This window comes from Parambassis ranga, chromosome 9 (assembly GCF_900634625.1).
Source record: "Parambassis ranga chromosome 9, fParRan2.1, whole genome shotgun sequence".
NCBI lineage: Eukaryota > Metazoa > Chordata > Actinopteri > Ambassidae > Parambassis > Parambassis ranga.
In genome coordinates, this window is record NC_041030.1 from 7,494,517 (window position 1) to 7,522,108 (window position 27,592).

Genomic DNA, 27,592 nt, shown 5'->3' on the forward strand with positions numbered 1-27,592 from the left:
CCTTCACTGTAAATGTCATCAGTTTGTTTGCATACGTCCTAATTTCATCAATTATATTCTGACCTCTTCAAAAGTAAAACAATGCAATTAGCATGACAAAAGGCTTGATTTAGTATGATTAACAATCATCAACAGGAGAAAAGCTAAGCAAACCTACTGCAAAACAGAAAAAGCTCCAACGGAGAACTGAACATCAGGGCCTCTCAATGATTAAATAAGGAACCCATACCTCCTGATTCATGCCTGTCCCATCCCGTTAGCCTCCTCTGACTGAATGGCTACAAAGCTCAGAGAAACACAAGGGTGTCAGGCAGCGGTTCATTAGGACAAGCCCGCCTTTGAGAACCGCTGAGGACCATACCCTCCCTCCCACTACATGAATCACATGAGGCTCAGTTTGGAGGTTCTATTTTCTAAATGACCTCACCGCATTTACATGAAAAGTACAGCAAACACTTTCTATCTGTAACATAATAGAGATTTCTGTCTGTCTCATACCATGAAGGTGTAACTTTCCAGGGTCAGTACAGCCCTGTTCAACTGTTTATTAGCTTAACGTACTAACAAATAATTGCATGGATGATGTAATAAAGAGCTAAAAAGACAACTTTGACCAAAAGCTTAAAAACTTAATGCTGAAACAATGTGGGAGTTTCAAGATTGCCTCACGCTTGTTGTCCTAACGTAAACAGGTCAATTCAACCGCCTGCAACTGATGCTGCATCTATCGCTCCACTGCGCATGCCCGAAAGACTATAGTCAGTCTTTCTGCTGAGGTTTGACCAGTTACTATAGTCCATAGTAACTGGTCAAACCTCACCTTCTATTATTTTGTAAATTTTTTGTAAATATTTTGTAGATTTTTGAAGTAACAGCATGCGTTTTTCATAAAGTAAATGTTTCCCAGAATGCATCAATGAACTCCAAAGACAACAACAAGAACGTAGTGACGTTTTATTATGGCACACACAACATTCATGGGGTATGTATTCAGACAGGAAACATTGATTTTTGGTAACAAATTAATATCAAAAGCATAAACTCTGTGTTACGTCATTGAATGAGTCCTGCTGTTACATTTTACACACTATAACTGACATAGACAATACATCATATCATCATAATAGTTTTGTATCATTAGTGCATTTGTAAAAGAAACAGCATGAACAGCCCCCAGTAGGTTACTTCTTTAATTGTGCGTTAAACCCAAAGCTGTGAACCTGGTCACTCAGAGCTTTGGTGCTGGAGGCTGTGGTACCCTGACAGTGCACAACACATTAGCCATTTATAATGTAAATAAGTTTCAAAACTTTGTGTTGCTTGATGTGCAAATGTTTGTTTTTTTCTTTTAATCCTGATACATATATATATATGTAGCATAGACTATATAAAATAAAGGTATTTTTCAAAACAAATAACTTTACATGCTATTTAAATTAAATTAATTTGTTTATAATTCTAAAATTCTCTTATTGCTGGGCCCATGAAAATTTCTGACCTATAGGGTCTGGACCACAATATGTTAAGATACAGATGAGAATGTGATTTAAGTACAGAAAGAAGAAACATGTATGATTTTGGCCCTAGACAAATGGCGAGATCAACATCAACCATAGCTTAATTAAATATAAGGTATAAATTGTGTTAATGGAGTTGTTATGAGGGAAGCGCAGACTAGCATGAGACCATGAGTATAGTGAGTGTACAGTTTACACTGCTAGAAAAGACTGTACTCACACACACACTTACAACTTACAGACACACCATGAAAAGACAACCAGCTTGTCTTTTGAAGCACCTTAATTTTCAGTTCTATATTTTCTTCATCAGGGTGACTTCTCTCAGATACATGCGGTAGGTGGCATGCATACTTTAAAGTAAATAAAAAGTGATCAGATGAGCAAGATGAACATCACTTTCATTAACGGTAAAGGACTATGTGAGGGAGTGACATCACCATTACTGTTACATTACACAAATGTAGGAGTAGCAGCTTTGAGATTTGTGTGGCAGAGGAAATATACTGTAGCTGCCAGGAAACCTGTAACAGACCAAAAATAATCCTTCATTTGTCTAATGAGAAAAATAAACCAATGTATACTCAAACAAAACTGGCTATTTATATGGGTATAAGGGGGAATTGCCGTGGTCAAACCAATGCCCTGCTGAACCCACATATTGCGGACATTATAGCCCCTATAATATTATAATTAATTAATATAATTTTATGCTAGTTTTTTGGGATTGCACATCATGCTGAGCGGTATATAAATTATCTACTTGAAATTATCTAATGAAAATTAGTTTACTTTATTAGTTCACTGTATGCATTTCCTGGAATTTACAATAAAGATTTTTTTTTTTCAAATATAATTCCTCTCCATGTATGAGCATCATATGTTCATGATTCTATAAATGTGTAAAGTGCAAATTAAAGTAAAACAAAGAATAATTCTGTGACCATGACACAGGTTTGGGTGGATTAGATAGAACTATCGGACACCAACTCCAATCCTGCAGTGGGAGTTTAGGTGAGAGGCAAGAATCCCAAATTTCCCCGAGGAACCTTCCCAAAGGGATTAATAAAGTATATTCTAAACCATCACTACCTAAGGTGGACCAACATGTGTGAACCATGATCACCTGTCAAGTGGAGGAGTCCACTGTCGGAGGAGGAGCTGTAGTGGCAGTCAGGTACCACCCAGACAGTAAGGCATTCTGGAAGAGGATTGTGCAGCCTCTGGGGTCATTCAGTACAGTCATGTAAGCCAGTCTACAGTCATACAACATTATTATGGCTGTGGCTGTTCAAAGGCCACGCCTAGCTTGTCGTAAATCTCCTTCAGCAGCAGTAGAGCTGTATCCTCAGATTCCCTAACAGACACATAGACAAGTAAAAATTAAGATTGTTTAATGTGTGATGTGTGAAGGACGAAAAAAAAAATACTCACCAGTAACATAGATGAGACTGGATGGCAAACAAGTACTCATTGAAGCTCTCAATGGGTTTTTCCTGAAGCACATAATCAATCCGTCGTCCTCCATTCAACATACCCATTTTAATCTCAGGCTGCTCTATCTGCTCTGCTGACACTGAGGGCTCAGGCTCCTCACACACTCCTCCTGAAGGGACACAAGTTAATACAGATGATGGAGTATGTGCAGACAACAAAACATGATGAGCAGCAAAACAAGAAGAGATATCAGTAAAAAAAAAAGGCTGCCTGCAGCCACAAACAGTCAGAGCAAGACCAAAGCATAATGCGAGCTATATGCAAAACAGTTTAATGTACCTCTGCTCTTTAGGTTATTCTACAAGTGTCAACTTGAGAGATGTGTCAGTGCATGAATGTTCTAAGAACACACTGAGATAAGATAACACTAGAACAGGAATACTTTGTTCACATATGCTTTTAAGATAAGGTGTGTCAGGAGCCTGCAAGGTTCTACAAATGCTGCAGGCACTGGCTGAAGGAATTTCTACTTCAGTCAGCAACTATAACAAGCAGAAAGCTTTTGACAACTGCATTTTAAATGCCTACATTTGTATGTGCTGGCATGCAATTACAACATTAAAAAGCAAATCACAGCACGGTATGTAACAAAAGCAAATGAAATGTCCCCTCAGTGGGGTGAAATATATTCTGTCATTTAATGGCACAGCTGCCATTTCTCTAACATTTTTAATGAGGTAACAGGTTGAGTGCTCAATGTGCATGACGTGTACCTGCATGTAGTTGCTGTGAGTAGCTCTTACTGATGAATGCCCGAGGCAAGTGTCAGTATAAAACTTTGAGATAAAGATAACACATACAGCAGGTGGTAATGAAGTTAGGTGAGGATGGCAGGATGGGAGGAGGAGGAGCTGCTGAGTAGTGAGGGCCTGGGGCAATAATGATATATATTACATAACTTTTGCTCTTTACATGAGACAGAATGTGCCAAAATAAATCCTTCTAACTAACATCACAAGATATATTTAAAACCTGACAAAGAGGTAATACTTATTTTATTGATTAAGACAAATAATTTTTTTACCTTTACTAAATTATGAGGATATATCAGAGACAGGTCTGAATCCAATCTCAAAGCAGAAAGATGGAATGAGATTTTCTTTTTTCAATGGGTTTCCTGCCTTACCTTGGTCATAATGCTTATAAAGGGCCCTGGGCCACTCCAGTATTCTAGTCCAAAAATCAGCACTTTTGTCTTCCCTCTTAGCAGAATCAGTGCCTGCCGCTGAGGCTGAGGTTCAAGGTAAAGTGGTAAAGGCAAGGAAAGCGGTAGAAACCACCAGATATAGCGGAAGACAGAGGGGGAAGTCATGCAAACGCACACAAACATAAACAAAGGATAATAAATGTATTTTTTGTTTTACCTTGTGTCTCCTGAAAGTTTTTCTCTATTGTACTTTCTCCTTCCTCCACAGGGGGCAGTGCAGCCACAGGTAGTCTGGCAAAGGACTGCCATGCTGTCCGCAGTGATCCCAAAACATTGTTCTTCAAATCCATACCCATTCGTGTCAAGCTGTCCTTTAGTTCTACATGGCAAAGAGAACTAGAGATAAGCTTTAAACAAAGCCTCTGCAACAGTATTGTTCAACAAATAAAGGAAACAGTCATACCCAGGTGCATCCTCTTCCGTCCTTTATGGTGAGGGATTAGCATTGGCTCCAGATCCACCTCTAAAACAATCATTGGCTCTATCCGATACGCAACAGGATCATACTACACAGGGATGAAAGAGAGATTAGATGGCCACCATTAGAATGTTACTTTTGATGGCAAGGTTTAAGTCATCATAACCTTCAATACTCACAGGGTGGTAGATGTTATAAAAGCTCTTGCAAGTTGGAAAGGTATAGTTTGGATCGATGCGTTTGAGTCCACGCACAGTCAGGAACATTCCAATTGGAGAGCCAAATGCAAAAAACGTCTGAGGGTGGAAGGCCAGCTGTGGGTAGTCAATGGATACCTGAGAGAGATAGTGAGTCAGGGAGGGGTGGTGTTAAAATTTAATTTCTAAAAGGACACATACCCATTCATTAAGGCAAATAAAAATGAGATAAAACTTGTTTGGTTCACTCTGATGAATGAACAATATGGTTCTTGACCACAACACAACATTCAGTGAGTATGGCAGCAGGTAAGCAGGAGACCAGGGGGGCAGTGACTCATGCAGGACTGATACACATGAGACAACACAATGTGACGTAGCCATGGAAGTTATATTGTTTAAAAACAATTGAGCTGTCCTGTGATTTTTCCCAACCAGACTGCACAGTAAGTGAAGAGAAACTCAGAGTGGCAGAGTGGGATCAAAGACAGTAAGGAACAAAAGGATATGGACACCATGTGAGACACACCTGTCCCTTGGCTATGCCTCCATTGGTCTGTCCAGTCAAGCAAGCGAGGAGGAGACAAGCAGGAAGGTGATGCATCAAAGCTTCACCTCCCAAGCACAAATAATAATGCATGTGTGAATGTGTGCTACCTGTCCAATGCCAACATCAAAGTACTCGTAGTCTACAGCACTGGTGACAGACTGTGCCCTGTGGAACTGGGACTGTTGAGGCGTCATTCCTGTAGACTGGTTACCACTGGGATCGCTGTTCACTTCAGATGCGACTTGCAAGCCAGGTGCCTGACGCACTGCTCCTGTCTTTTTTTACATAAGAGATATAAAAAGGGTATTTATAGGATGCTGGAACGCAGCTTAATTACTAACATTTCTGAAAAAGAGGAATTAAATTAAAGGAAACTAGCTGCATCAACCAGCCTGTTGTCTATAGTTGTTGTCTATAGTGTAATGGTTCTTTCACACATGGTATGTTAAGGCAAACTATCCAACAACATTTTATTTAGACTAAGTCAAAACCCACGTAATATATTGTTTAAAACGTGTCAGTGAAAACAGTATAGTGTCTAACCTCTGAAACCCATTTCCTCCTGACATAGGTCAAGATCTTTTTCCGGGGCCCAAGTGGAATTCCTAAATCCTTTAGGTCACTGTCTTGGCAGAGAGCCTAGAAGAGGAATTTTAAAGTCCAGTTAAATATGACTAACTGTAGTTACACCTATAGGATTTGTAATTCTTTGTGTATTACCAGTGATTCCATGTCCATGTTTTCTGCCTGTAGTATTTCCAAGTATTGCTGCAGACCTAGTTTGGTCAGAGTCTGCTGCAGTGTGTCACAGTTCAGATGACAAGGCTCACCAGAATGCACCTTAAGCACAGAGAGGGACAAAGAGACAGATACAGTAAATATTTTTACAGAAACATGTATTTTCTTTATTACTGTTCTATGTTAGCTTTCAGTGGTCATGTTGTACCCCTTCTCTGGCTTCTGGTCCATGTATCTGATTGGTTAGTAAGTCGAAGAGGATCAGAGAACCTAAAGAACAAGAAACAAATCAGTTCAAACTCATTTTTATGTTCCACTTGCTTGTGTGAATGTATGTGTGTGTTATTGTGTTTTTGCGTCTCTAACCAAGACTGTGGCCTACAACTGAAACTGCCCCATCAAATTCTGGGTGTCTCAGCTTAAAAAGGGCATTCAGCCTGTTGATCTCTGAGGCCACTGTGTCCACTATGGTCTGGCAGTATGTGGGGCTGTTATAGAAAAACAAGTCCAGCAGAGTGTCATTGGTGAAATGTCTCAGTCTGCTGATGCTGGGTAGAGTGATCCTCTGGATGTCCCTGGAAGAAGGGGGGCAGAGAGAGACAATTAAAAAGAGAAAAAAAGAGATTTTTGGCAAGTAATAAAGACATACTGTACATAGTATTATTACTTCATACTTACTCGTCAACACCTGTGGCATCCCCATGTAGAGCACTGTGCCAATTTACTGGGAGGAACTCCACGCGTCCTACTTGGCCTTCCTGCTGAGCTCGCTTATAATGAGAAGCCAGCAGTGACAGGGAAGCACTCCTGAAATCATTTACTGGAGATACACAAGAAAAAAAAGAGTCATAGACAGCAGCTATATTTATACATATACACGCAAACACTTACCGCACTGTATGATGGATCTGAAGCGTAAATCACATGCAGGGCCAATGCCATGCACCATAAAGACGAGGTGGTCCACCTGCTCTGGTTCACCTAGAAACACACATATACATATGCCATGAGTCCGGAAGTGGTGTGTGAAGGTGAATTATCCTCTATAAATCTCAACATGAATACCTTCAGGTATTTCCACAGAGATGTTCTCCACTCCCCTCTTTACAGTACGTGGTCTGGTCTGCTCTGAAGGAGAGGACACCCACTCGTCCTGCAATCCTACTGGCTGATACTGCATTATCAGCTAAAGAGGAGCAGTCAAAGAAGGCTTATTAGAAGGGATCAATGCAATAAAGAGAAGCTAGATCACGTGTGCTCCCAATAAACAACAGTTGTTTTGGTTTTGTTTTCTAAAGCTAGCAGACTGGGAGGACATGTTTTTTTAATTTATTGCATTGAATCAGAGGGGCCTACTCTATTTTTAATTGCCTAACTGCTTTGAGGCCACTGTATACACAATGGGTTTTACCTTGGGATTGTGTAAGATGACTGTTTCTCCAGTGGGGAAGTCCAGTTTTCTCTTCCATTCATCTAAAGTCACTGCTATCATATAGGCATCCTAAAAAATTGGGGTGAATCAATATACAGTATATGACAACATTAAATTAGAAACATGCCAAGCAAGGAAGTCAGAGCTGAAGGAATGAACTGTGTGAGGAACAAAACTCAGAATCAAAATACCTCCAGACTCTTGCTGAAGTCCTCAGAGTAAGGCAGGAATCTGGTGTCTTTGTCTCCTTTGTAGAACCATGTACAGCGACGGACTTCAGTAGGAGCTTGTTCCCAATACACAGCGTAGCGCATCCTTTCTTTGACATGCACATCATATCTCTCACCATCCACAGCAACCACCACATCCTCATCTCCATCTCCTACTGCGAAGTAGATACCGGTACATGCATACACGTGTTTATGGGCATGCCCAAGCAATTCTGGAAGGTGTGAGGTGTGTGTGTGTGTGAGGTGATATGAACACTGTTGTTATATTGGTAAACTTCTTAAGCTAAATTTAATCCAATGTTGTTACTTTGCTGCAGTCATTGCTAATTCTGCACAGACTTTTATAGCAGCAGCACCAGTTTAATTTCTTCTATAAGAATGAAGTTCATGCCAGGCATGTCCATATTCTACAACTAGAACCACCCACAAACTAAGCTTCAGCTTATTGTTAAATTGCTGGTAACTGTAAACAAGTCCTAACAGGAGTCACATGTCCTACTGGGCATCAGTCCAGTGATGACTTTATAACCAACATAAGACACTTACTGACAGAACACCTGATAACTTAATAACAACAACAATTTAGCCCATATAATGTACTGGTATATGTAAAAAAAAAGAAAAAAAGCAGGCATTCTTACAGGTGTTGGAGGACATTTCTAGTTTGTCAGAGTCTTCTTTGCTGAAAGGAAGCCAGGAGGTGTTGTCATCGGCCCGTCGGCAGAAGAACCAGTGAGGCTGCACTTCTTGATAAGGAGCTGGAACTGACTCCATGTCAAGCATCTCAAAAGAGGATGTGGACGAAGGAGAGGCCTCATCCAACACAGGTGAAACCTGCAGCAAAATTTGAGAAAATTATGATTTCTTCATCAGTCAGTATAATAGCACCAAGTAAAAAGCAAAAAAACTGCTATATGCTGTACACAAATTATACCTGAATTTTCCTTCTTCACAACAGTCCTCTGTACTGTGCAGTTACTCTAATGGGTAGTAGCTGAATATAGACGTCTGAACTAATTCTGCCTTCTTCTATTAAAGTCCTATCATGAAAGCTGAGACCATCAGACAAAGCAAAGGAGAATCGGACAGGACAGGATCCGGCCTCTTCTTGGCCACACACACAAAGCCCTTTTTTATCCTCCTCTTCTACAAGCTGCCTCTTGTCTCCCCTGCTTTCCACAACTGATAAAACTACAGCTTGTAAACAACAAAATCTTTGGTTCACAATGTCGCCTGTAATTCTTTTGGTACTGTACTGCTCCTGTTTCAGTGTGCTGCAAAGGAAAGCCTGCCACCGTCTGCCACAAAACCCACCCACATTCTGCTCAGCTGCCAAATCAGCAATCCCATTTGCAGTCTAATGAGTATACAGCAGGTGAAAGATAAAAAAAAGGCTGAAAGTAAAAAGAATGTAAAACAAATTTCCTGTTGATCATGCCAGTAAAATCTTGCTGTGTGAGTGAGCGCAGTGCTCATCAGCATCAGACCACCATACCAGGTGTGTTGTACAAAAACTGTACCATGCATAAAGAGGGGCGGTGTGTGGTTCCCTGCTACCCTTGCACACCATTTCTACAGTACCCATCTGTCACTCAGTCACTAAATAAGTTATTTTTGTCTGAGAGGACTGGAGCACAAACAAACCCACTTTGTAGTTTTCATCTGTTAATGAGATTTACTGAGAGCTGGTTTTAAATAGAACATTGAGCTTTGCACAATTTAAATTCAACATTTAACTCACTGACTCAAATTCAACAATCACACTTCAAAAGAATCGTTGTCTGGTGAGTGTTTCAACATGTCAACAATGGAAGGGTTTCTGTTTTTACAAGATGCAATGCTTTATGTGGTTTCTGTCACTTTTTAATGTCTGGTAAAACCTGCTAAGCTGTGAAAGAGGTTCTTCACAATGGACAACATTATGATTTAAAATGCAAATGTCATGCATCACTTTTCACTTGAGAAGCTGTAATGTAAAAGATAAAGCCTTTACTTGGTTAATATCAAATTGATGCTTGTTTTATGTGGTCACAGTCATACTATGGAGAAGGTCTCTCCGTGGTAAAGTCATAACTTGGTATTAAAGTTGGTTTAAAATTGTAAGGAGTGCCACCATCCACATTTCCACACACTACAAGCCCTCTCACCTGATTGTCAGTTGTGCCTCCTGTGGCTACAGTCTGAGTGAGGTTGGCAAACAAGTCTTGGGTGTTGTCTTTTGGGGCAGCCTGAGATAGACCCCCCTCTTCACCTTGGCTGAATGACATTAGCCCAACCCTCAGCTCTTACCTGAGGTGGGGCAGGAGGCCACACAGTGAACGAACCTGTAACATACCATGAATGAATGAGTGAGGGCAAACAGGAGGAGGCAGTAGGGCTGCAATGACAACACAAATGCCACGGTTAAAGTTACATACCAGGTAATGTATACTGACTTTAGCTGATGTACCGTGCACTGAAAATTCAGGACGTTATGTTACACAATAATAGCTCATCTTTCTCGTGTATTTAAATAAAGCACAAACACATCAATAGGGCAAAGGGTAGTTAACAAGGTTCATGCTAGCTGAGTGACGGTGGATGGCTGGACAGGACACGAGTGTTCTCCCTGCTCGCATCCTTTCGTCACTGTGGACATTGTAATGTTAGTAACAGACGTTCGTTAACTTAAACTCACCGACAACTTCACACAGACTTAACCCAAAGGTTTTGTAATCGCTGTTAGCTGGTTTTGCTAGCTCGGCTAGCAAAGGACAACCTCCTCCTGTCAAATGCAGCCAGGATACTTCACGGTCCCCAGAAAAAGCCAACTATCACAAGAAGGCTGAAGAACAACCCATCTAGAGTGTAGATAAATAATTTTAGCAGCTGCTGTTTTATTAGACCTATTTATATTTCGGTTTAATTAATTAAACCAGCATCTGTAAGTATCGCATGAAGGCAATAATAATAATAACCGAATGTTTTTAGAACTCTTCAGATTACGAGGGGAAGTGAAGGCACCATGAAACACAAAACATCACCAGGACACGCCCCCAAACAGGACGCCGACGTCATGTATTTTTAATTATATGTTTTTGATTATTGTTATTTTGCAAGAAACGAGGCATAAGAGTGTCATACACACTTCACCAGACTTCAGATCGAGCATACAGTACTCATGTGATGATTGGTGGATAGAGGTTCTATAATTTTAAAATGGTTTAATATTTTAAGCAGATGCATATTTGACTTTCATGAAACTACTTCCTAACACTCTGTGGAGTTTTTCTTGGTGGCATTCAAGTAATACCAAACAAGTCACCTGCTCAGCCTAACCTAGGAATTGGACTGAAAAGGCATGTGTAAAATGTGATTGTAGTAGGTGTAGGCTTCACATCACACATGGACTCTCCCATCTGTGGCAGGTCAACTGAAAACTCAAGCCTGCAAACCTCACAATCAGAAATGCAATCAAACTTGATTTTTATTTGAATAATTGTCATCAGAAATGATGAAGCTGCTTGGAGGAGCAGTAAAAAGTCTTCAAGCAAACTCTACAAGTCCAGATGCCTTGTTTAACCTTTTGAACACTTTCTGTGTCACATGAAAACTCAAACTACAGTTACGTCAATTTATCTGCAATTTTGTAACATGAAAAGCTGGTCTAGAGCTCATTTTGCTCCAGGCGCACAGAGGGAGGAGTGAAACATACCAGGGGGAGGAAGAGTGAGCAAAGCTACAGCATTTAGACACACCCAGCCTGTCCAACAAAGTGTGTGAGACAGTCAGGCAGAGTAATGAGTCTGTGTGGAGCAATAAGAGGGTGTGGCTTTTTACACAGAGAGAACAGATAAGGGGCAGAGAGGGGCAGGAGTCACAATCCTGAACAGGCAACCGCTTACTTTCACTCTGCTGGGCTTACCAACAGTCCGACTCCACTTTTTCCACTCTGTTTCTCTCTCTCCCTCTCCTTCTACTAGACATACTTTGCCAGGAAGCAGCTTCCAGAATAGAGAAGTAAAAACACAAGAAGACAAAAACTCTTAACACGCAGCCATGAAGGACAAACTGAGAAGAGGAGGAGGGAGAAATCAAGCCAAGACTGGTAAAATCTTGTGTTGCCTTTGCTGCTTTACTTTTGTGCTTCCTTCTTTTGTCATCTGTGTGTGTGCAGAGTGTGTGGAGGGTGGGAGATTTAGCACCACGCTGCTGCTCTAAACATGGCTGGTACTGTACCCTCTGCTTCCACCAACTTTCTTGGAGAAGCTTCTCTGTGCTTAGTAACTTTATTGTAAACAAAGTCAATGTAAATATTGGAACTCCTTTGACAAAGACAATGAGTGGACAGTACTGTACAGGTTCCCAAGCTCTTTGTTTTAAATAGAAACTGATGTTTGCTGCATTTGGCACCCTCTCAGTTCACTCTTAACTTCAACAGATGCCACTCCCCCTCTACAAAACAGAACAATTGAATCAAGGCAGTGCGTATGCTGGCTTGTCTCCAGATTAGATTTCTCTGAGGTGTTTCCTCTAGAAAAGTGATATAAATCTATTTGATGAGGTTATGTCATTTCATGCCAATCTCTGGTTTGTAATATATGACTAAACATAGACTGCTTCCTTGATTTATTGTGGTACAAACAGATCTCAGCAATCACTGCCAAACTAAACCTGCCTCTGGTGAACACATTGCTGTTTTCAGTAGTAATGAAGCAGCAGCTCCACTGCAGGAGACGTGGATGGCTCCAAACTCACAGAGAGGAGGGATGCTTCTCCAGCCAATCACACACTGCTATTTTTTGGGTGCTTTCCAGTTGTAAAGTAGACCCAGATTGACAGCAAGAACTGGGGATTTACTTCCAAATGAAAGACAGTTACCAAATACGAAATGGAACTTCTAGGCTTTGCTGTGTACCTGTCAATGATGTTGTATACATAAGTGTGCAGAGCAGCATGCTCTGCTGCCAAACTTTTCGTTTTGTTAGTTTATGTGTCATAGCATTCTGCTGTCTGCACATGCCAGCTCTGGGTGTGGCTGTCCCTACACTCTAAGATGACCTGAAGGCTAGTAGGCAAATTCAACAGGTTTAGTCACACTTCAGGTTGTGGAACACGCTGAGTCCTGCTCTCCCTCTTGTTCTGCAAGTGTGTGTAAAAAGGCAGACACACCCCACTTCACTTTTCTTTTTGCATACATTCACTCTCCCTCTCTGACACTTTCCCACACATATGCTCTAAGCAGAATAATTGTACAGGAGGTTAGTGTTGTTGTTTGATACATAATCTGTGTATATCATAAACGTATGTATGTAAGTATTTTCTGTGTCCCAGTTAGCTTCATAACTTGTGGGGATGCAATAAGTACATGGCAGGAAAACAACCCATATTATTTTGTTGTCCTTTTCAGAAGTCTGTGATTATACCCTGTCTTTTCTGTTTCTCTGATATCCCCCCTCAAACAGATGGAATCAGCCTGAATGGTGGAAGTGGTGCTGCTGGTAGTAAACAAGAAGAGGACACATCATTCACTGTAAAGATCCAGGGAGCAGGAGTAGAACCATTCGAGCTGCAGGTGCAAAACCAGATTTCACTCAGACATGTTCCAAAATATGAATAGGCAGGTTTTTGGGTTACAGCATGACTGAAACTATGCATCTTTTAAGGTTCATGGATTCTGGCTAGTTCAAGACGCAGTGATGGCACTGCTTTTGAGGAACGAGGTGTGTCCACGCTCAAACCTGTCACTGGCCTTAGCTGGCACAGCCCTGGATCCCCTGGCAGAGCTACAAAGTCTCAAGGGCCTTAAAGCTGGAACCATCATCCGCCTGGTAGAAGGTAGAACTGTTTTATTTAACTTTGTGTTGAATTTAGACTACGGTAACTTTATTTTTATGGATTAGGGGTCTAGGGCTGGATTAGGGCTAAAACTGTGTTGATATTTTCATCTCCGTTTTTGCATGTGTACACATTTAAGTCTTTCTCAGCTCAGTGTAAACAGCTGACACACCATATCTGAGTCACCTGAGCTGAGTCACCATAACGGCATTTATGACCACAGAGATTTATTGGTGCACAGATTACAACTAGGTGCCAAACAATTAGCTTGTTTCTCACCCTCTGCAGCAAGGATACACAACTTACACTACACAAGGCCACTTTCTCATCTTTCTTTGAAATCTTTTTATTTTCAAATAAACACAGTCTATATGTCTAAGGCGTCCAATTAAAGGAAACATCAACATTTGCTTGATATCCTTCCTCAGCAAAAACAGGAAACCAGGTGGACAGCCAGGACCTAAGTACACGCCTGCTTTGGCCCTCAGACTGTAAATTGCTCTGCAGAAGCTGTTCAAATATGACAAATAAACTGTGGCTCAGTGAATTCCAAAGAACTTCTTGTCCTGCACATTCTGTGAAAACAGTGTTGTCCATTTTCACAACTTCATCAGACCTTTGCTATGTTGCTATGATCGGTGTATGTCTTTCCAGAGCCCTACAGCTCCAGCTCAGCCAGGCACCATCTGGCTCGTGTCCTGGAGCTGCTCAGAGTGTCTGGGCCTCAGGATGCACTGAGAGAAGGACATTCACCAAGCATACTGGAGACACTCACACATACACAAACACCAGGTAAACACACAAAATGAGGACAAAAAAGCAACACATAGGGGCAAAATAGCACCTCAATCTTTGTATTTGTTTCTGATGCAGACACAAATGTATCAAATGGAAAAAGCATGAAACGGTCTTCAAGCAACACAAAAACAGAATCAGCCAATCAGGATGGAGCTCCACCTGAGTACCTCCTCCCTGGGTCCTCAGAAAGACCTCTCATGGCTCTACTGCCACATAGCTCCCAACCAGAGGTAAAGAAACACCTGCAACCCCCCCCCCCCTCTCTCTGTCTCTCTCTCTCTCATTTTTCTTCTTTCTCATTCCTTGCAACATTAAATTTGTCCCATCAGGCTCCCGGTTACCTGAAAGACTTGTCTCTCAGCTGCTGGAACCCACCTCCAGGGCACAGGAAGCTGCAGGGAGACTTCATGTACATCACAGTAGTGACAATGGAGGGACGACGCTGTGACATCACATCCTGTCCAAAAGGTTTCTTCATCAACAGGTATTTATTTATTGCAAAAATGTATTCTGTCCTTCCTGCCAGTGGCCATCAGACTGTATAACTCCTCCCCTTTCTGTAGGGAGAAGCGCTAGATAATCATGTCAGGCATCACTGTCATTCCCTCCACTTGTCTATATTATGTTTACTTAGCACCTTACATCTCCATATTTGTATCCATGTATCATATATTGTGCTCATACTGCGTACTGTACTCTTTTTTGGATTATAGTGACACTTATACTTATACTCTGTACTTAACTGCATTTATTGTGACTTGATACCTCTGGCACAAGAATTTCCTTCGGGATTAATAAAGTCTTATCTTATCTTATCTTATCTTATCTTATCTTATCTTTAAGCCAGTTGTTAATTATTTTCTCTCTATTTGTCATCTTCTAAGGTCCACAGAAGATGTGTTTGATCCTCGTCCTGCACAGTCTTCTCCAGTTTGTCACTGTTTCACTGACCTGCTCTGTCAAATCAGCCCTGCTTTCAAACAGGCTTTCACCACACTCAAAAACAGGTAAGCTTGAATACTTGTGCTAGAATGGCCAGCATTTGAGTCACATGTTGATGTATATTCTAGGTGATCGATCACCTCTTACAAATGTTGTTAATATTTTAACATTGCTTATTCTATTTCATACTTTAGGCCTCAGCAACCACCAGTAGAAATGATCCCCACTCCTTACCACACACTGAGCTGGCTCGGACCTCCCTGTGCTTCTCGCACTCACAAAAACACCTTCAGCAGACTGATAGTAGATGAACAAGCAGCAGCACAAGTAATTTAGTACAAAGGAAATTGTTCCACTTCATTGGAAGAGTACTTTACTGTTGGCAATGATATTAAGTGAAACTATGTGTGCAATTGTTTGTGTTTGTTTCATGTAGGCACCGGACTGGAATGAGGAGTTGCAAGTAGCTAGAGATCTTCCTCAAGGAACTCTGGAGGAGAGGCTGCAGAGAGACAGGGCTCTGCTACAGGTAACAATAATGACTGCAAAAAAGTTGAAGACTCTCCTCTTCTTTATTTGTTCACTTTCTCCGTTTTACTTTTTCTCAGGTGAACAGTGCATTTGTGAAGGCTGTCATGCAGGGGGCAGAGACTGTGTTAGATGGCTTTGTTGAGCCAGTAAATGGAAACCCAGAAGACCCAGCTTTCCTGTGGGGCGGCCTGTTCATGAGCCAGGGGGCAGGAAGTGCCTTGTTTGGTGGTGAGAGGGGTTGCAGGTAAGAGCAAAGCACAATTAATGTGTCTGAATGATGGTTTAAATGGTGCAGACTAAATTTATGTTCTTCTTGCAGGGCTGCTCAGAGGCTGGAGCTGAAAGGTGTGCAGGCTTACAGTGACTTAGAGGGGCTGCAGGGGCTGCACACTCTGCCCACAGCCATCGTGGACTACAGAGGAACCCGACTTTCTGCTCAGGGTCTGGCCCCAGGATTAGAAGGCTCAGAGCCAAACCAGGAAGCCACTCCTGCCTCTAGGTATCTATTTGAGGACAATATGGCTACCCAGCTGAACTGTGACATTCCCTGCTAACCTTTTTTCCTTCTGTCTTTAGAGGTTTGCTGTATGGGGTCAATGCAGGACCCCAAGAGTCCCCCCAGCGTAGACAGCTACTAGCACTCTTGGCCCATACAGCTAAATCTCTTTGTCTCCAGAGACATGTTGTTGTGGCACCCAGCGGTCACCAGGTACCACTGTTCACCTCAGTGGATGCTCAGGGACTGCTGGGGGCTGATGGGAGGTTCTACATACTGGATGTGTTCAGGAGCTTCCCAGCCGATGCCAACTTCTGTCCAGAGGTGGAGACAAAAAATCTGGCAGTCACTGAAGGAGAAGAGAAGAGTGATGAAAGCTGTACAGATGATGAAGAAAAGAAGGCTTGTGTTAACGAAGGTTGGCCAGAGAATTATCATGCCATCTCTGGATTTCCTAAACGCTTTTGTCATGGCCTGTGTAGACTGAGGCCAGAACTGGTGCAGGCCTTCACCCAGCACAAGTGAGTTCTACATGACAAGAAAAGCAGGTAAAACAACTTAATATTAAAATAAATATATTGTCCCCCCCCCCCCCACAGACATTGCCAGTTCACTCAGCGTGTCAGGGAGACGTTAGATGAAAATGGAGGCTTTGAAGAATGTGCAACAGCGGGTACGATTTAAATATGAAAACTAGAAAAACACACAGCACCTCAGCCGTTTTTAACTGGCAAATGTTTTTATTCCTGCAGGTGATTCTCGGGCAACCGATGCTGTACGAGCTGCCTGTAAAGATGTGGGCTCAGTCAGTGAAATCATCTTCGAGATGCGCTTTAACCCAAATGTTTTTTCCCCAGGTACACAAACTACACCCACATACACACACATGTTTTTTTACAACACATTAATTTTTTTAGAACACAATATGACATGCTTCATGTGCTTTATATTTAGGTATATCTTTTCCTCCTGGGGAAAGTGCATCAACAAAGCTGCAGGAAAGGATACAGAGGGAAGCTGCAGCTTTTATTATCACACACCAGATACCAGGCTTTGTAAGTACATCCAATAATAAAATCATTAAGTGAGAGGGAATCATGCTTTTTGTGTGCATAATGTAGTGAACATCATATAATTAAACTAATGATATATTATGTAATGTAATTCCCACTGACAATGACAGACTGCAATGAAGACAATTTATGAGGCATTCGCTACAGGCATTCACTACCGCACATAGTATGCAAAACAGTAAGCGTGACTCACATCTCATTCATTATGAATGAACAGAAGAATTGTATTATTTATGATGTGTGAAAGACACGAGTAACACTCAGCACTGCAAACCTTTCAAATCTAAGAGCACATGTTAAACTTCTTCCAATCTGAAGTAGCCTAATTGCTCCCCCCTCACTGTATATGTGTGTCTGTGTGTGTTCACAGGTGCAGGATTGCCTACAAAATAATGAGGCACCGATGGATGGGGCTTCTCTAAAACAGGCACTACACCAGAGAGGCATCAACCTCCGGTACCTGGGCCATGTGACCAAGGCCATCACTCAGTCAGAACACAAGGAGCACCTGAGACATATACTGGTTTGTTTCAGTGGCCAAACCTTTAAACTCTTCCTCATCTTTTAACCATTTGTTTACATATGCTCTCTTTTCTGTCTTCACCAGAGATCAGCTATAGGTGAAATTTTCCTCCGCTCATCAAAGAGAGTGTTCAACAGTTTCCTCCAGGTACATTCTGTTTATTACACACCATAAACTTGGGTGGTGTCAGTCCCCATTTTCCAGAAAGAATGAACCTCAGGCTCTGGTCATGTCTTTGTAGGGTGTGGAGGTGCCTAGCCTCTCTGCAGCTGTCAGTCACTTCCTCAGCTGCCTGTTGGTTCCCCACTTCATGCCCACTCCTGTAGGCGAAGACTCTAAGAAGAGATCTAGGCGACGTGGCCGAGGAGGCGGAGCCTCTGAAAGCACGCCCTGGAGCACACTCACAGGGGCAGAGCTCTGGAGTCTGGTGTGTCAAGATGCTGCTGAGACATATGACATCTCTGACAGCCTGGGGTAGGAATAAAAGTTTTTTTCTTTGATGTGTGCAATAGTCACTTTTTAAATAATAATAATTTTTCTTCATTTTCTTCATGGCAGCTCTGGCCCAAACCACTTAGTGGAGCACTATGGCCTCCAGAAGCTCTCCTTGCTCAGGGGGTTCTGTTTAAAGACTGGAGTGCAGGTAATAGATCAAGAAATTTAAATTTGTGATTACAGCAACTGCAACTGAGGATATTAATATACAATAAATGTGCAATTAACAGTTAAGACTGAGAGACTACTTCCGTGACAACCAAAACAAAGCTCCCATTGGTCCAGATGACATCCTTAACATTTTCCCCATCATCAAACACATTCATATGCCGACTACAGATGCTTCAAAAGCATATAAAGCTGCGCAGATCTCCATTCAGAAGGGTAGGTCCACAGCAGAAAATTATCATGGGTTTTAACCTGTCTGACTTCTTAAATGTAAATGAATCCTGTGCAGGTCTGCTGGATCAGGCCCATGAACAGCTGAAAGAAGCAGCCTACCTGTTTGGCAGGGTGTGTGATGACTTACACCCTGATGCTTGTTATTGCCATAGCCTGTTGGCCAGGGTGGCCTACCTGCAGGGAAACCCAGCTGAGGTAGGCCTACTGCTCCACAAACAAGCTACTTAAAGTGCAAATTATGCAGCATGCAATGCTTTGTGTGAACTGTTTCTTTAAGAGATTCCATTATTAATCTATGTTCTTAAAGGCTCGCAGTGTGCAGCTGAGAACAGTGGTGATCAGTGAGAGGGTGCTTGGTTTTGACCATCCAAATACAATCCAGCAATATGTGAGTATAAGTTCAAGTAAGTGTGTACTTTGTTATGTCATTACAGACTGATTCATATATAATTGTTGCGTTACTTTCAGGCCCTCTTGGGTGTGTATATGTATGCTGGAGGGGAGACTGTCCTGGCCCAGAAGTGTCTCCTCAGAGCTCGTCTGCTAATGTTAACAGTCCATGGAGAGGACCATCCCTACGTCGCAACACTGGATGTAGGTTGCACGGTTACAGGTGGCAAATATCAAAGGTAAACATAATACAAAAGCTGAAAAGTATCTGAACATGTGTTTCCTTATAGAGCTGTCTGGGGTTGATGCTGACAGAGGATCGGACAGGGCAGTTCCTAAAGAACGCCCTCAAACTTAACACTTCCTTCTTCGGCCATACGAATCTGCACACTGCTCTCAAGTAAGTCATTTTTACTTCTGTAGGCAATGTCAGTCATCTTTGTTTTGGTAACATTGCTATTTCCATTCCTGTTTGTTTGTTCAGTCAGCACCTGTTGGCCCAGTGGATGTGCAGTAAGGGCGACTACCGAGCTGCGATGACACATGAGAAAGAAGCCCTTGCTGCTTTCACCTCACTGGTCAGTAACTGTCAGAGTGAGAAAAAGTAAAGTGATTGCATGTGCATCTCATCTTATAATTGTCTTCCTTCAGTTTGGAGAGGATCACGCACAGACACGCTGCAGCAAAGAGTTCCTCTGCGCCATAACCAAGCAAGCAGTGAAGGTGGAGCGCACTCTCAGACAGGCAGGAGCTGACTGCTCTGAGCAAACTGTGGAGGTATGTGCAGGAGCATGTGTGTATTGCATAACCTTTTTTTCAACCTTCACAAAAAAAATGAAAGTGTGTTTGACCTCCCTGACTTCTCTGTCCTCAGTGTCTGAGCCCAACATCTGACACCATTCTGGAGCAGATGGTTCTGATTACAGGGATAAGGAGGATTACCCACAGGTAAATGTTCACTGCATGCTGGTTTATTTTCTTTTCAAAAACAAACAGATCAATTACTACACTGTATATAGGGACCCTGTTTCCATATTATATTAACCCTTTTCCAATTAAATACTGCCGTGTGTTGTTACGTAAAGACTAATATAAACATCCTACCCTATCTATTTTTCTGGACACCTCCCAGATCTCTCCATTCATCGTGAAAACAATTAAAAAGCAAATAAAATAAATAAATATTTTGTGTGTGTGTGATTTTCTTATTATATTTATTATAATCTGTAATTACAGGGTTCTGATACTATACTATACCATACCATAAAATATCAGTTTGGAAAACCTGGAATTGACAACACTGTATTCAGAATATCTCACCATTTTTACCTTGTATTGTTTTCCTTCAGTGACAGGTTCCAGGAGTATAAGCAGAAACACCTGGAACGAAAGGCTGCAGCATTAAAAGAACTGGGAATTAAACTACCCACCCAGCTTGCTGCTGCAGATACGGTGACTGACACAGGTTGTGTGAAGGAAACTGAGGAGGAAGGAAACCCAGCAACTGAGCGCACCAGTGAGATTCAACAAGAGAAAATTGAGATGGCTGTGGAGGGTGCTGCTAAAGTTGCAGCTAACGGTCATAAGAAGGAGCCATCTGAGCAAAGCAAAACAGTGGTAGAGAGTGCTGCTTCAGATGTTGAGGTCAAGGCAGAAAACAAACCCCAGTGTACCGAGATGAAGTCAGGCTCAGGTGAGAAAAGTGAAATAAATGGAGCGGTGGACATCATTGCAAGCCTGTCGGTCCCTAAAAGCCCAATGACCTGGGCAGATGTTGTTTCCAAACCAACTGTGGCCAATGGAACAGGAGCTGGCAAAGCCATGGCAGTAAATGGAGTAGATGATGGTGTCACTGCTAGTACATCAGCTGAAGAGTGAACACACAGTAAACAAAGTTAGGTAATTAATTTTTCCAAAGTCACTGCTGTATGATAAAACTCTCCCAGGAACCTAGAGGTAGCCTGAACAATAAACACGAAGAACAGGGTAAGATGACAGTGAGGGAAGAGTATTACTTTGTGTTTTGAATGTTAGACTTGCTGAGAGATGGCTGTACTGTTGAGCCTCATTTGTTCCAAAAATAAACTCTTAACCCTTAAGGCTCATGATGACCACAGTGGCACAAGATGTAACTTGATTCACAGCATTGTTCATTTATTAAAAACTGTTCATTGATCGCAACAATAAAAACATGTCCACTACTATCCATCTCCTGACACAGTTCTGTTTTCCTTTAGTATTATCTCCAAATCAGGACAGTGTTGGTACAATGGTTCAGGTGACTCTGCCCAGGTAGACTGTGGGTGTGTGCTCAGGCTGTTAGAAGGAAAGGTGATGACTGCTGTATCACTGAAGACGTCAATCATACGAGATGGACAAGACAGCTGCGTCTCCTGACACAAATCAACAGCCTTACTGATGTAGATGTAGTCCCTCTGGAATTCTCTCTCAATCGTCCTGTTGGTGAAACAAACAGTAAACATCATCACCATCATATCTCCCTCACATCATCTTCACCATGCATGTGTAACACAAACCTCTCTCTCATGCCACTAAAGCTGTTTCCAATGATTAACATCAGAGACAGATGCTGTGTACACCAGTTTTTCCACAGCAGGTTGTTGTACAGGGCTTTCCCACAATGCATCAGGTAGAAGAGTGTTGGCCTCGTTACCAGGTGCTTCCCCTCCTTTGGCAACAAATTGAGACAGGATGGTGTAAGCAATAAATTCAACTTTCAGCATCCTTTAACTTGTTTGAATTATCAATACCTCATTTTCTGTGAGTACAGTCAGACCCAGCTCTTTCAAAACATCATTCTCTGCACAGGAAAATACCGGGTCATAAACAGAGCAGTCCTTCACTGCGATCTAAAGAGAATTAACTATTAATTAATTAATTTAAGATATCCAATTTGTGACAAGTAGGTACTTGTGTCAGTGCCACTGATGTATCCTCTGACCTGTCCAGCTTCCAGAAGCAGCAGCAACATGGCTAGCTGGTAGCGAGCTGAGACACAGGAGGAAAAGGAGCCGAGGCCATAACACACACACTGTAGCTGTTGCCATTGTCTGCCTTCTCCACCCTTCTCCAGCTGCCCCTCAGTGTCCTTATTCTCTGAAGGATTTGGTAAAGATGCTGATGCTGCCACCATCAGCTGCTCTGAGGATGAAAATCTCAGAAGTCACCAAATGTCAAGCTAACTTATTCAAGTCAAATGTTTGGCCACAAAAAACTCACCTCTCCACTGCAGCCAGAACTCCTCACATCTTAGTTCAGAACTGCAGAGGCACGATATAAGCAGAGTTATAGAATATATATAAGACACTGTCACACATTTGATTCAGATTTTAGTTTAGACTTAAACTTCTTACACTGTGTCCCTGATCCGTTTAACTGTTTTTTCGATGTCCAGTTGCTCCTGGCAACATGTTGAAGCGGAGGAAGACACCTGCGGTGACTTTGTTCTCTTTCCTGCACCCTTTCGTCTCCGAGCCACCTGCCAATCCTCTCCGGTGTCAGTCATTTATGCTAATTCACCAATGCCAAAGTGTATAACCAAGGGCAATAATTTAGCCGTTGTTACGTGAGCATGGTAATATGCGGGACTACTTTCAGCGCAACACACCTTTTCTGTTCCGGTGTAACAATACCATACCGGAAGTACTTGTGTTTTCGTGTCTTAAACGAAGACGCGCCTGACGTTAGCTGTATTCAACGGGTTTTCCAGAGAAGGAACGAAAATTGACCTCTGGGCAGTGGAATAAATAACATTGCGGGTAGGTCAGAGCTAATAGTCTAATCATTATTTTCCTAACGCACACGCGAGAAGTATACCGGATATTCGTTAGCTACCGTTAGCAATATTGCTAGTACATGTTAACGCTCCGATTTCTCCACAAGGAAACCTATCTGTCAAATGTTAGAACCATTTGTGTTTTCTAACTACCTTCATATTCGAGACATGCAAGCACGTCACGCACATTGATGATGTTTTCTTTGAGCTAATTTTAATTTAACGCTAGCAAACGGTACTTGTTGACATGTCATCAGACCTCATCAAAATATGTTGTATGCTTTGCCATAACTTACACATTTGAGGGTTTTACTCTGATTTAACTGACCTGATGTTCTGTTCAATAAAATATCCAGAGATGTCTATGTCCCACCTATATGGGCGAAGAGAAGAGGAGGAGGAAGGCGTGGAGGTTGAGAGCTTTGAGGTGACAGACTGGGATCTGGCCAATGAGTTTAACCCAGACCGTCGCAGACACAGGCAGACGAAGGAGCAGGCCACTTACGGCATATGGGCTGACAGGGATTCAGACGAAGATGAGAGGCCAAGCTTTGGTGGCAAGAGGTAATGCATGGCTTTGTTGTTGTCACAGTGCCCGATCTTCATATGAACAATTAAATAATTGTTATTTTGATAGATCTAAAGACTACACAGCTCCAGTGAGCTTTGTGAGTGCTGGTCTGCGTAAAACTGCAGCTGAGGAGAAACAGCAGGAAAAAGTAGAGGAAGGCTCTGATGACTCTGATGATGATGCTCCTGCAGTACCTCCACCTCCTCGCGGCACTGCACCCAAAAGACTTCAGATGGTAGATCCTGCTATGTGTGCATTTTTGCCCATTGTAGAGTGTTCTTTAATAGGAATCGTTAAACAGCAATGGTGTGTGTTTTTGTCAGGGTAATTTCCGTGGAAATCAGTCCCAGAGGTTTGCAGGTGGCATTCAGTCTGGACAGGGGATTGGTAACTGGGAGAAGCACACAAAGGGAATTGGACAGAAACTTCTGCAGAAAATGGGTTATCAGCCAGGAAAAGGCCTGGGAAAGAATGCTCAAGGTGGGTGAAGGAGGCTATATGTACTATTGTGTGTATTTCAGAAGCAAGCACGTTTTGTTGGCATATTTCAATATGGCACACTTTTTATGCTGTAGGTATTGTAAACCCTATTGAGGCAAAGGTTCGTAAAGGAAAGGGAGCAGTTGGTGCTTATGGCAATGAACGAACTCAGCAGAGTCTTCAGGACTTTCCTGTAATTGACTCTGATGAAGAGGAGGAAAAGGTAAAGTACTGACAAAAAATGTTCTTTCATTTTCTCCATTGCCATTGTTTTGACACTATATTCAATGTCTGGTGTAGGAGTTTCAGAAGGAACTTGGCCAGTGGCGTAAGGATCCCACAGGGTCTGCAGGAAAGAAAAAACCTAAGTACTCCTACAGAACTGCAGATGAGCTGAAGGCTAAAGGCAAAGTGGCAGGACGGAGCACAGTAGCATCTGCTGGAGAGCTGGCACAGGTCAAGGTATGTTAGATGCTCTCATTCAAGTCGCTTTGGTTCTGACTCATATGATTCTAATTAGAGCAGTACAGCACACCTGCTGATTTTGTTCTTGAATGCCGTTCACCCCCCGTGTCTTACATCTAGGTGATAGACATGACTGGAAGAGAGCAAAAAGTGTACTACAGTTACAGCCAGATGTCCAACAAGCACAGCGTTCCTGATGAAGGTCCACCTAGCATGTCCACTCGAGATCAAAAAGGATCTGGATTTGGTCTTCCTGAGCTTGAACATAACCTGCAGCTGCTGATCGAACTTACGGAGCAGGACATACTCCAAGTATGAGGAAACCAACACATGCTTTTTTATGAATTAGCTCTGAGCAACATGTTTTTATTATTCTCTAATTTCTGTAAACCAGCATTTTCTGTGTTCTATTCTGCTACCTCTACTTTTACAACCTGCTGAAGTGTTCCTTTTTTATGACCTTCTGTAGTCTGCCAGACGTCTGCAGCATGAAAAAGATGTTGTTGTTTCCCTGAGCCACGAATCGCGCGCATTGCAGAGCAGACTGGATGCAGAGCAAGACACTATCCAGAAGATGGAAGCTGTACTTGCATTGGTGGAGCAATTTCCATCTGGGGACACAGCACCAGGGGAGGGACCCACACTTCAGGTGCATATCTATTGAACATAAACCAACTAGCTACTAAGTAGTTTCTTTTTGGGCTTTGCTTTTTTCCCTTTCAAAAAAATCTCCTTTTTTCTTTTTTAGGAGTGTGCTCGAATCTTTGAGACCTTGCAAACTGATTATTATGAAGAATATAAGACGATGGGTTTGGGGGACTTAGCAGTAGCTGTAGTTCACCCATTACTCAAAGAGAAACTTCGCTCCTGGGACCCTCTTAAGGTATGCTTTTGCAGTTTTCTTGTCTGTGGTAACTGAATACTCATACTTAAGTGTAAAAGTCTTAATATTTAAGCTATGACATCTAAGATGGGTGTGTGATTATTATAGGACAGCTGTTATTGCCTGGAAGACATTGGCCAGTGGAAAGCAATCCTTGAATCCCGAGACCTCCACTGCAGTGGTCCAGATTCAAATATGGACCCTTATCACAGGTCATTTTAAACACACATAGATATGATTATACTTATATGAGGACATTGGACTAGCCAGTTGTTTCAGTCTGTTTTTACTGAATATGTTGTGATGTGTGTTTTTTGCCATTTGAATCTAGACTGTTATGGGAAGTGTGGATTCCAGTGATGCAGTCTTGTGTGTCCAGCTGGCAACCACGTATTGTTGCGCCAATGGTGGACTGTGTGGAAATGTGGGCTCCTCTTCTGCCCATGTGGATCATGGATTACATGTTGGAACAGCTGATCTTACCCCGACTACAGCGAGAGGCAAGACACACAGATAAAAAGACTACTGATACTACATGACAAGCTGATTTTATACCAGTGTAACGACCACCAAAACATGGTTGTTACATACTTTTATTTTCTGTTTAATAGGTGGACAACTGGAATCCTCTGACAGACACGGTGCCTATCCACTCCTGGATCCACCCTTGGCTGCCTCTTCTCCTATCACGTCTAGAGCCTCTTTACCCACCAATAAGGAGCAAACTGTCCAACGCCTTGCAGCAGTGGCATCCTAGCGACACGTCAGCCCGCCTCATCCTGCAGCCGTGGAAAGATGTTTTCACACCAGGTGCATGGGAGGCCTTCATGGTGAAAAATATTATCCCTAAACTAGGTATGTGCAGTCAAACCCACGCCCAGCCACATCTATACAGTCTATCCATGTTTGTTATCCCCTGTTACAGCTATCCCTACTGGGGTCTCTTCATGTGGTATCTTGTTTGCCTCTACAGCTTTGTGTCTGGAGGAGCTGGTTATTAACCCTCACCAACAGCAGTTAGAGCCATTTCACTGGGTGATGGACTGGGAAGGCATGCTGTCCCCTTCCAGCCTAGTGTCCCTGCTGGACAAAAACTTCTTTACAAAATGGTTGCAGGTAGGTGAAAAGACAGTAACGGACACAAATGTATGATGTTATTATTTAATGTGATATTTATAAAATGTTGTTTCTGTTTTGTTGATTGTAGGTCCTGTGTTCATGGCTGAGCAGCAGTCCTAACTATGAGGAAGTCACTAAATGGTACCTTGGCTGGAAAAACATGTTTAGTGATGTCTTGTTGACACAGCCTCTCATTAAAGAGAAATTCAATGAAGCATTGGACATCATGAACCGTGCAGTGTCTTCAGGCATAGGTTTGTACTATACACAGTGTGATGGTATTTTCACACACTGCAATGTCTACATCATAATATGCTGTAACCCATATTTTCTGTTCCATATCCACAGGTGGATTTATGCAACCTGGTGCCAGGGAGAATATTGCATATCTCACTCAGACAGAGAGACGGAAAGACTTCCAGTATGAAGCTATGCAGGAGCGCAGGGATGCTGAGAATGTGGCTCACAGGGGCACCAGCACTGGAGTGCCAACTAACTTTAAAGACCTTATCCAGACCAAGGCAGAGGAAAACAACATTGTCTTCATGCCCTTAGTGGCAAAGCGGCACGAAGGAAAACAGCTGTACACATTTGGGCGTATTGTTATATACATAGACAGAGGGGTTGTGTTAGTGCAGGGAGAAAAGACTTGGGTGCCCACGTCTTTGCAGAGTCTGATAGATATGGCAAAGTGAGCATGGACAAAGTCTTTTGTCTGCCAAGTGCAAAAAGTCAAACTGTAGAGCAAATAATTGCTTTTTGTGATTTCAGTATATTGAGTAACTGTCAGATGTTTGTTCTAAATTTTTAAAATATCAGAACTCCGAATAAATAAAAAAATAGTTTTGGAGTGTATGTGTCTGCTTTATTTCTGCTTTAGGATTGCATGATACAGTGCCGTGCATAAAGCATGATGTGTACATGTGTATGGTATACTACTTTTTTGTCTCTCTCTATATATAGAGCATTTTTATACAAGTATTGCTTTCATTACTGTGCAAAAAAGGGTACTGTGTTAACAATGA

At 42.2% G+C, this 27,592-nt stretch overlaps 4 protein-coding genes across 4 annotated transcripts; 2 read left to right on the top strand and 2 right to left on the bottom strand.

Annotated features, from left to right (window-relative positions):
- Window positions 1–940: 940 nt before the first annotated feature.
- ddhd2 (DDHD domain containing 2) lies at window positions 941–10,568 on the bottom strand. The gene is made up of 18 exons (XM_028413232.1): window positions 10,464–10,568; window positions 9,934–10,110; window positions 8,428–8,620; window positions 7,748–7,941; window positions 7,536–7,625; window positions 7,190–7,310; window positions 7,016–7,105; window positions 6,803–6,944; window positions 6,491–6,699; window positions 6,333–6,394; window positions 6,107–6,226; window positions 5,930–6,025; window positions 5,494–5,661; window positions 4,819–4,974; window positions 4,625–4,727; window positions 4,379–4,540; window positions 2,952–3,123; window positions 941–2,874 (listed from the first exon to the last, which is right to left on the bottom strand). The coding sequence occupies exons 2-18, from the start codon at window positions 10,051–10,053 to the stop codon at window positions 2,793–2,795; spliced, it is 2,280 nt and encodes a 759-aa protein (XP_028269033.1). The 5' UTR covers window positions 10,054–10,110; window positions 10,464–10,568; the 3' UTR covers window positions 941–2,792.
- LOC114440748 (clustered mitochondria protein homolog) lies at window positions 10,110–21,461 on the top strand. The gene is made up of 29 exons (XM_028413230.1): window positions 10,110–10,206; window positions 11,749–11,873; window positions 13,231–13,340; window positions 13,432–13,603; window positions 14,258–14,395; window positions 14,477–14,631; window positions 14,731–14,885; window positions 15,286–15,408; window positions 15,538–15,670; window positions 15,780–15,872; window positions 15,952–16,118; window positions 16,194–16,373; window positions 16,451–16,891; window positions 16,970–17,043; window positions 17,123–17,227; window positions 17,325–17,425; window positions 17,814–17,966; window positions 18,051–18,113; window positions 18,208–18,440; window positions 18,525–18,609; window positions 18,692–18,845; window positions 18,919–19,058; window positions 19,171–19,251; window positions 19,332–19,457; window positions 19,544–19,653; window positions 19,738–19,831; window positions 19,905–20,030; window positions 20,128–20,201; window positions 20,603–21,461. The coding sequence occupies exons 2-29, from the start codon at window positions 11,825–11,827 to the stop codon at window positions 21,129–21,131; spliced, it is 4,164 nt and encodes a 1,387-aa protein (XP_028269031.1). The 5' UTR covers window positions 10,110–10,206; window positions 11,749–11,824; the 3' UTR covers window positions 21,132–21,461.
- srrd (SRR1 domain containing) lies at window positions 21,370–22,907 on the bottom strand. The gene is made up of 6 exons (XM_028413233.1): window positions 22,628–22,907; window positions 22,494–22,534; window positions 22,216–22,415; window positions 22,025–22,123; window positions 21,791–21,942; window positions 21,370–21,710 (listed from the first exon to the last, which is right to left on the bottom strand). Exons 1-6 carry the CDS (start codon window positions 22,777–22,779, stop codon window positions 21,455–21,457), a joined length of 900 nt encoding a protein of 299 aa, XP_028269034.1. The 5' UTR covers window positions 22,780–22,907; the 3' UTR covers window positions 21,370–21,454.
- On the top strand, window positions 22,897–27,417 carry tfip11 (tuftelin interacting protein 11). The gene is made up of 15 exons (XM_028413231.1): window positions 22,897–23,032; window positions 23,406–23,613; window positions 23,687–23,855; window positions 23,944–24,100; window positions 24,196–24,323; window positions 24,401–24,562; window positions 24,686–24,877; window positions 25,035–25,214; window positions 25,314–25,448; window positions 25,557–25,660; window positions 25,780–25,948; window positions 26,060–26,303; window positions 26,422–26,564; window positions 26,656–26,821; window positions 26,916–27,417. Exons 2-15 carry the CDS (start codon window positions 23,408–23,410, stop codon window positions 27,260–27,262), a joined length of 2,502 nt encoding a protein of 833 aa, XP_028269032.1. The 5' UTR covers window positions 22,897–23,032; window positions 23,406–23,407; the 3' UTR covers window positions 27,263–27,417.
- The last annotated feature ends 175 nt before the right edge of the window (window positions 27,418–27,592 follow it).

Coding starts and splice junctions, on each gene's coding strand:
- tfip11 (XM_028413231.1), top strand. CDS start 23,408: ATGTCTATGTCCCACCTATATGGGCGAAGAGAAGAGGAGGAGGAAGGC. Junction 24,324..24,400: donor CTGATGAAGAGGAGGAAAAG/GTAAAGTACTGA, acceptor TGTCTGGTGTAG/GAGTTTCAGAAGGAACTTGG. Junction 25,449..25,556: donor GCTCCTGGGACCCTCTTAAG/GTATGCTTTTGC, acceptor TGATTATTATAG/GACAGCTGTTATTGCCTGGA.
- LOC114440748 (XM_028413230.1), top strand. CDS start 11,825: ATGAAGGACAAACTGAGAAGAGGAGGAGGGAGAAATCAAGCCAAGACT. Junction 14,632..14,730: donor CACATAGCTCCCAACCAGAG/GTAAAGAAACAC, acceptor TTGTCCCATCAG/GCTCCCGGTTACCTGAAAGA. Junction 18,441..18,524: donor GACATCTCTGACAGCCTGGG/GTAGGAATAAAA, acceptor TCTTCATGGCAG/CTCTGGCCCAAACCACTTAG.
- ddhd2 (XM_028413232.1), bottom strand. CDS start 10,053: ATGTCATTCAGCCAAGGTGAAGAGGGGGGTCTATCTCAGGCTGCCCCA. Junction 7,106..7,189: donor CTCTGTGGAAATACCTGAAG/GTATTCATGTTG, acceptor GTGTGTTTCTAG/GTGAACCAGAGCAGGTGGAC. Junction 6,700..6,802: donor GATGCCACAGGTGTTGACGA/GTAAGTATGAAG, acceptor CCCTTCTTCCAG/GGACATCCAGAGGATCACTC.
- srrd (XM_028413233.1), bottom strand. CDS start 22,779: ATGACTGACACCGGAGAGGATTGGCAGGTGGCTCGGAGACGAAAGGGT. Junction 22,535..22,627: donor AAACGGATCAGGGACACAGT/GTAAGAAGTTTA, acceptor GTGCCTCTGCAG/TTCTGAACTAAGATGTGAGG. Junction 21,943..22,024: donor CTGTACTCACAGAAAATGAG/GTATTGATAATT, acceptor TTGTTGCCAAAG/GAGGGGAAGCACCTGGTAAC.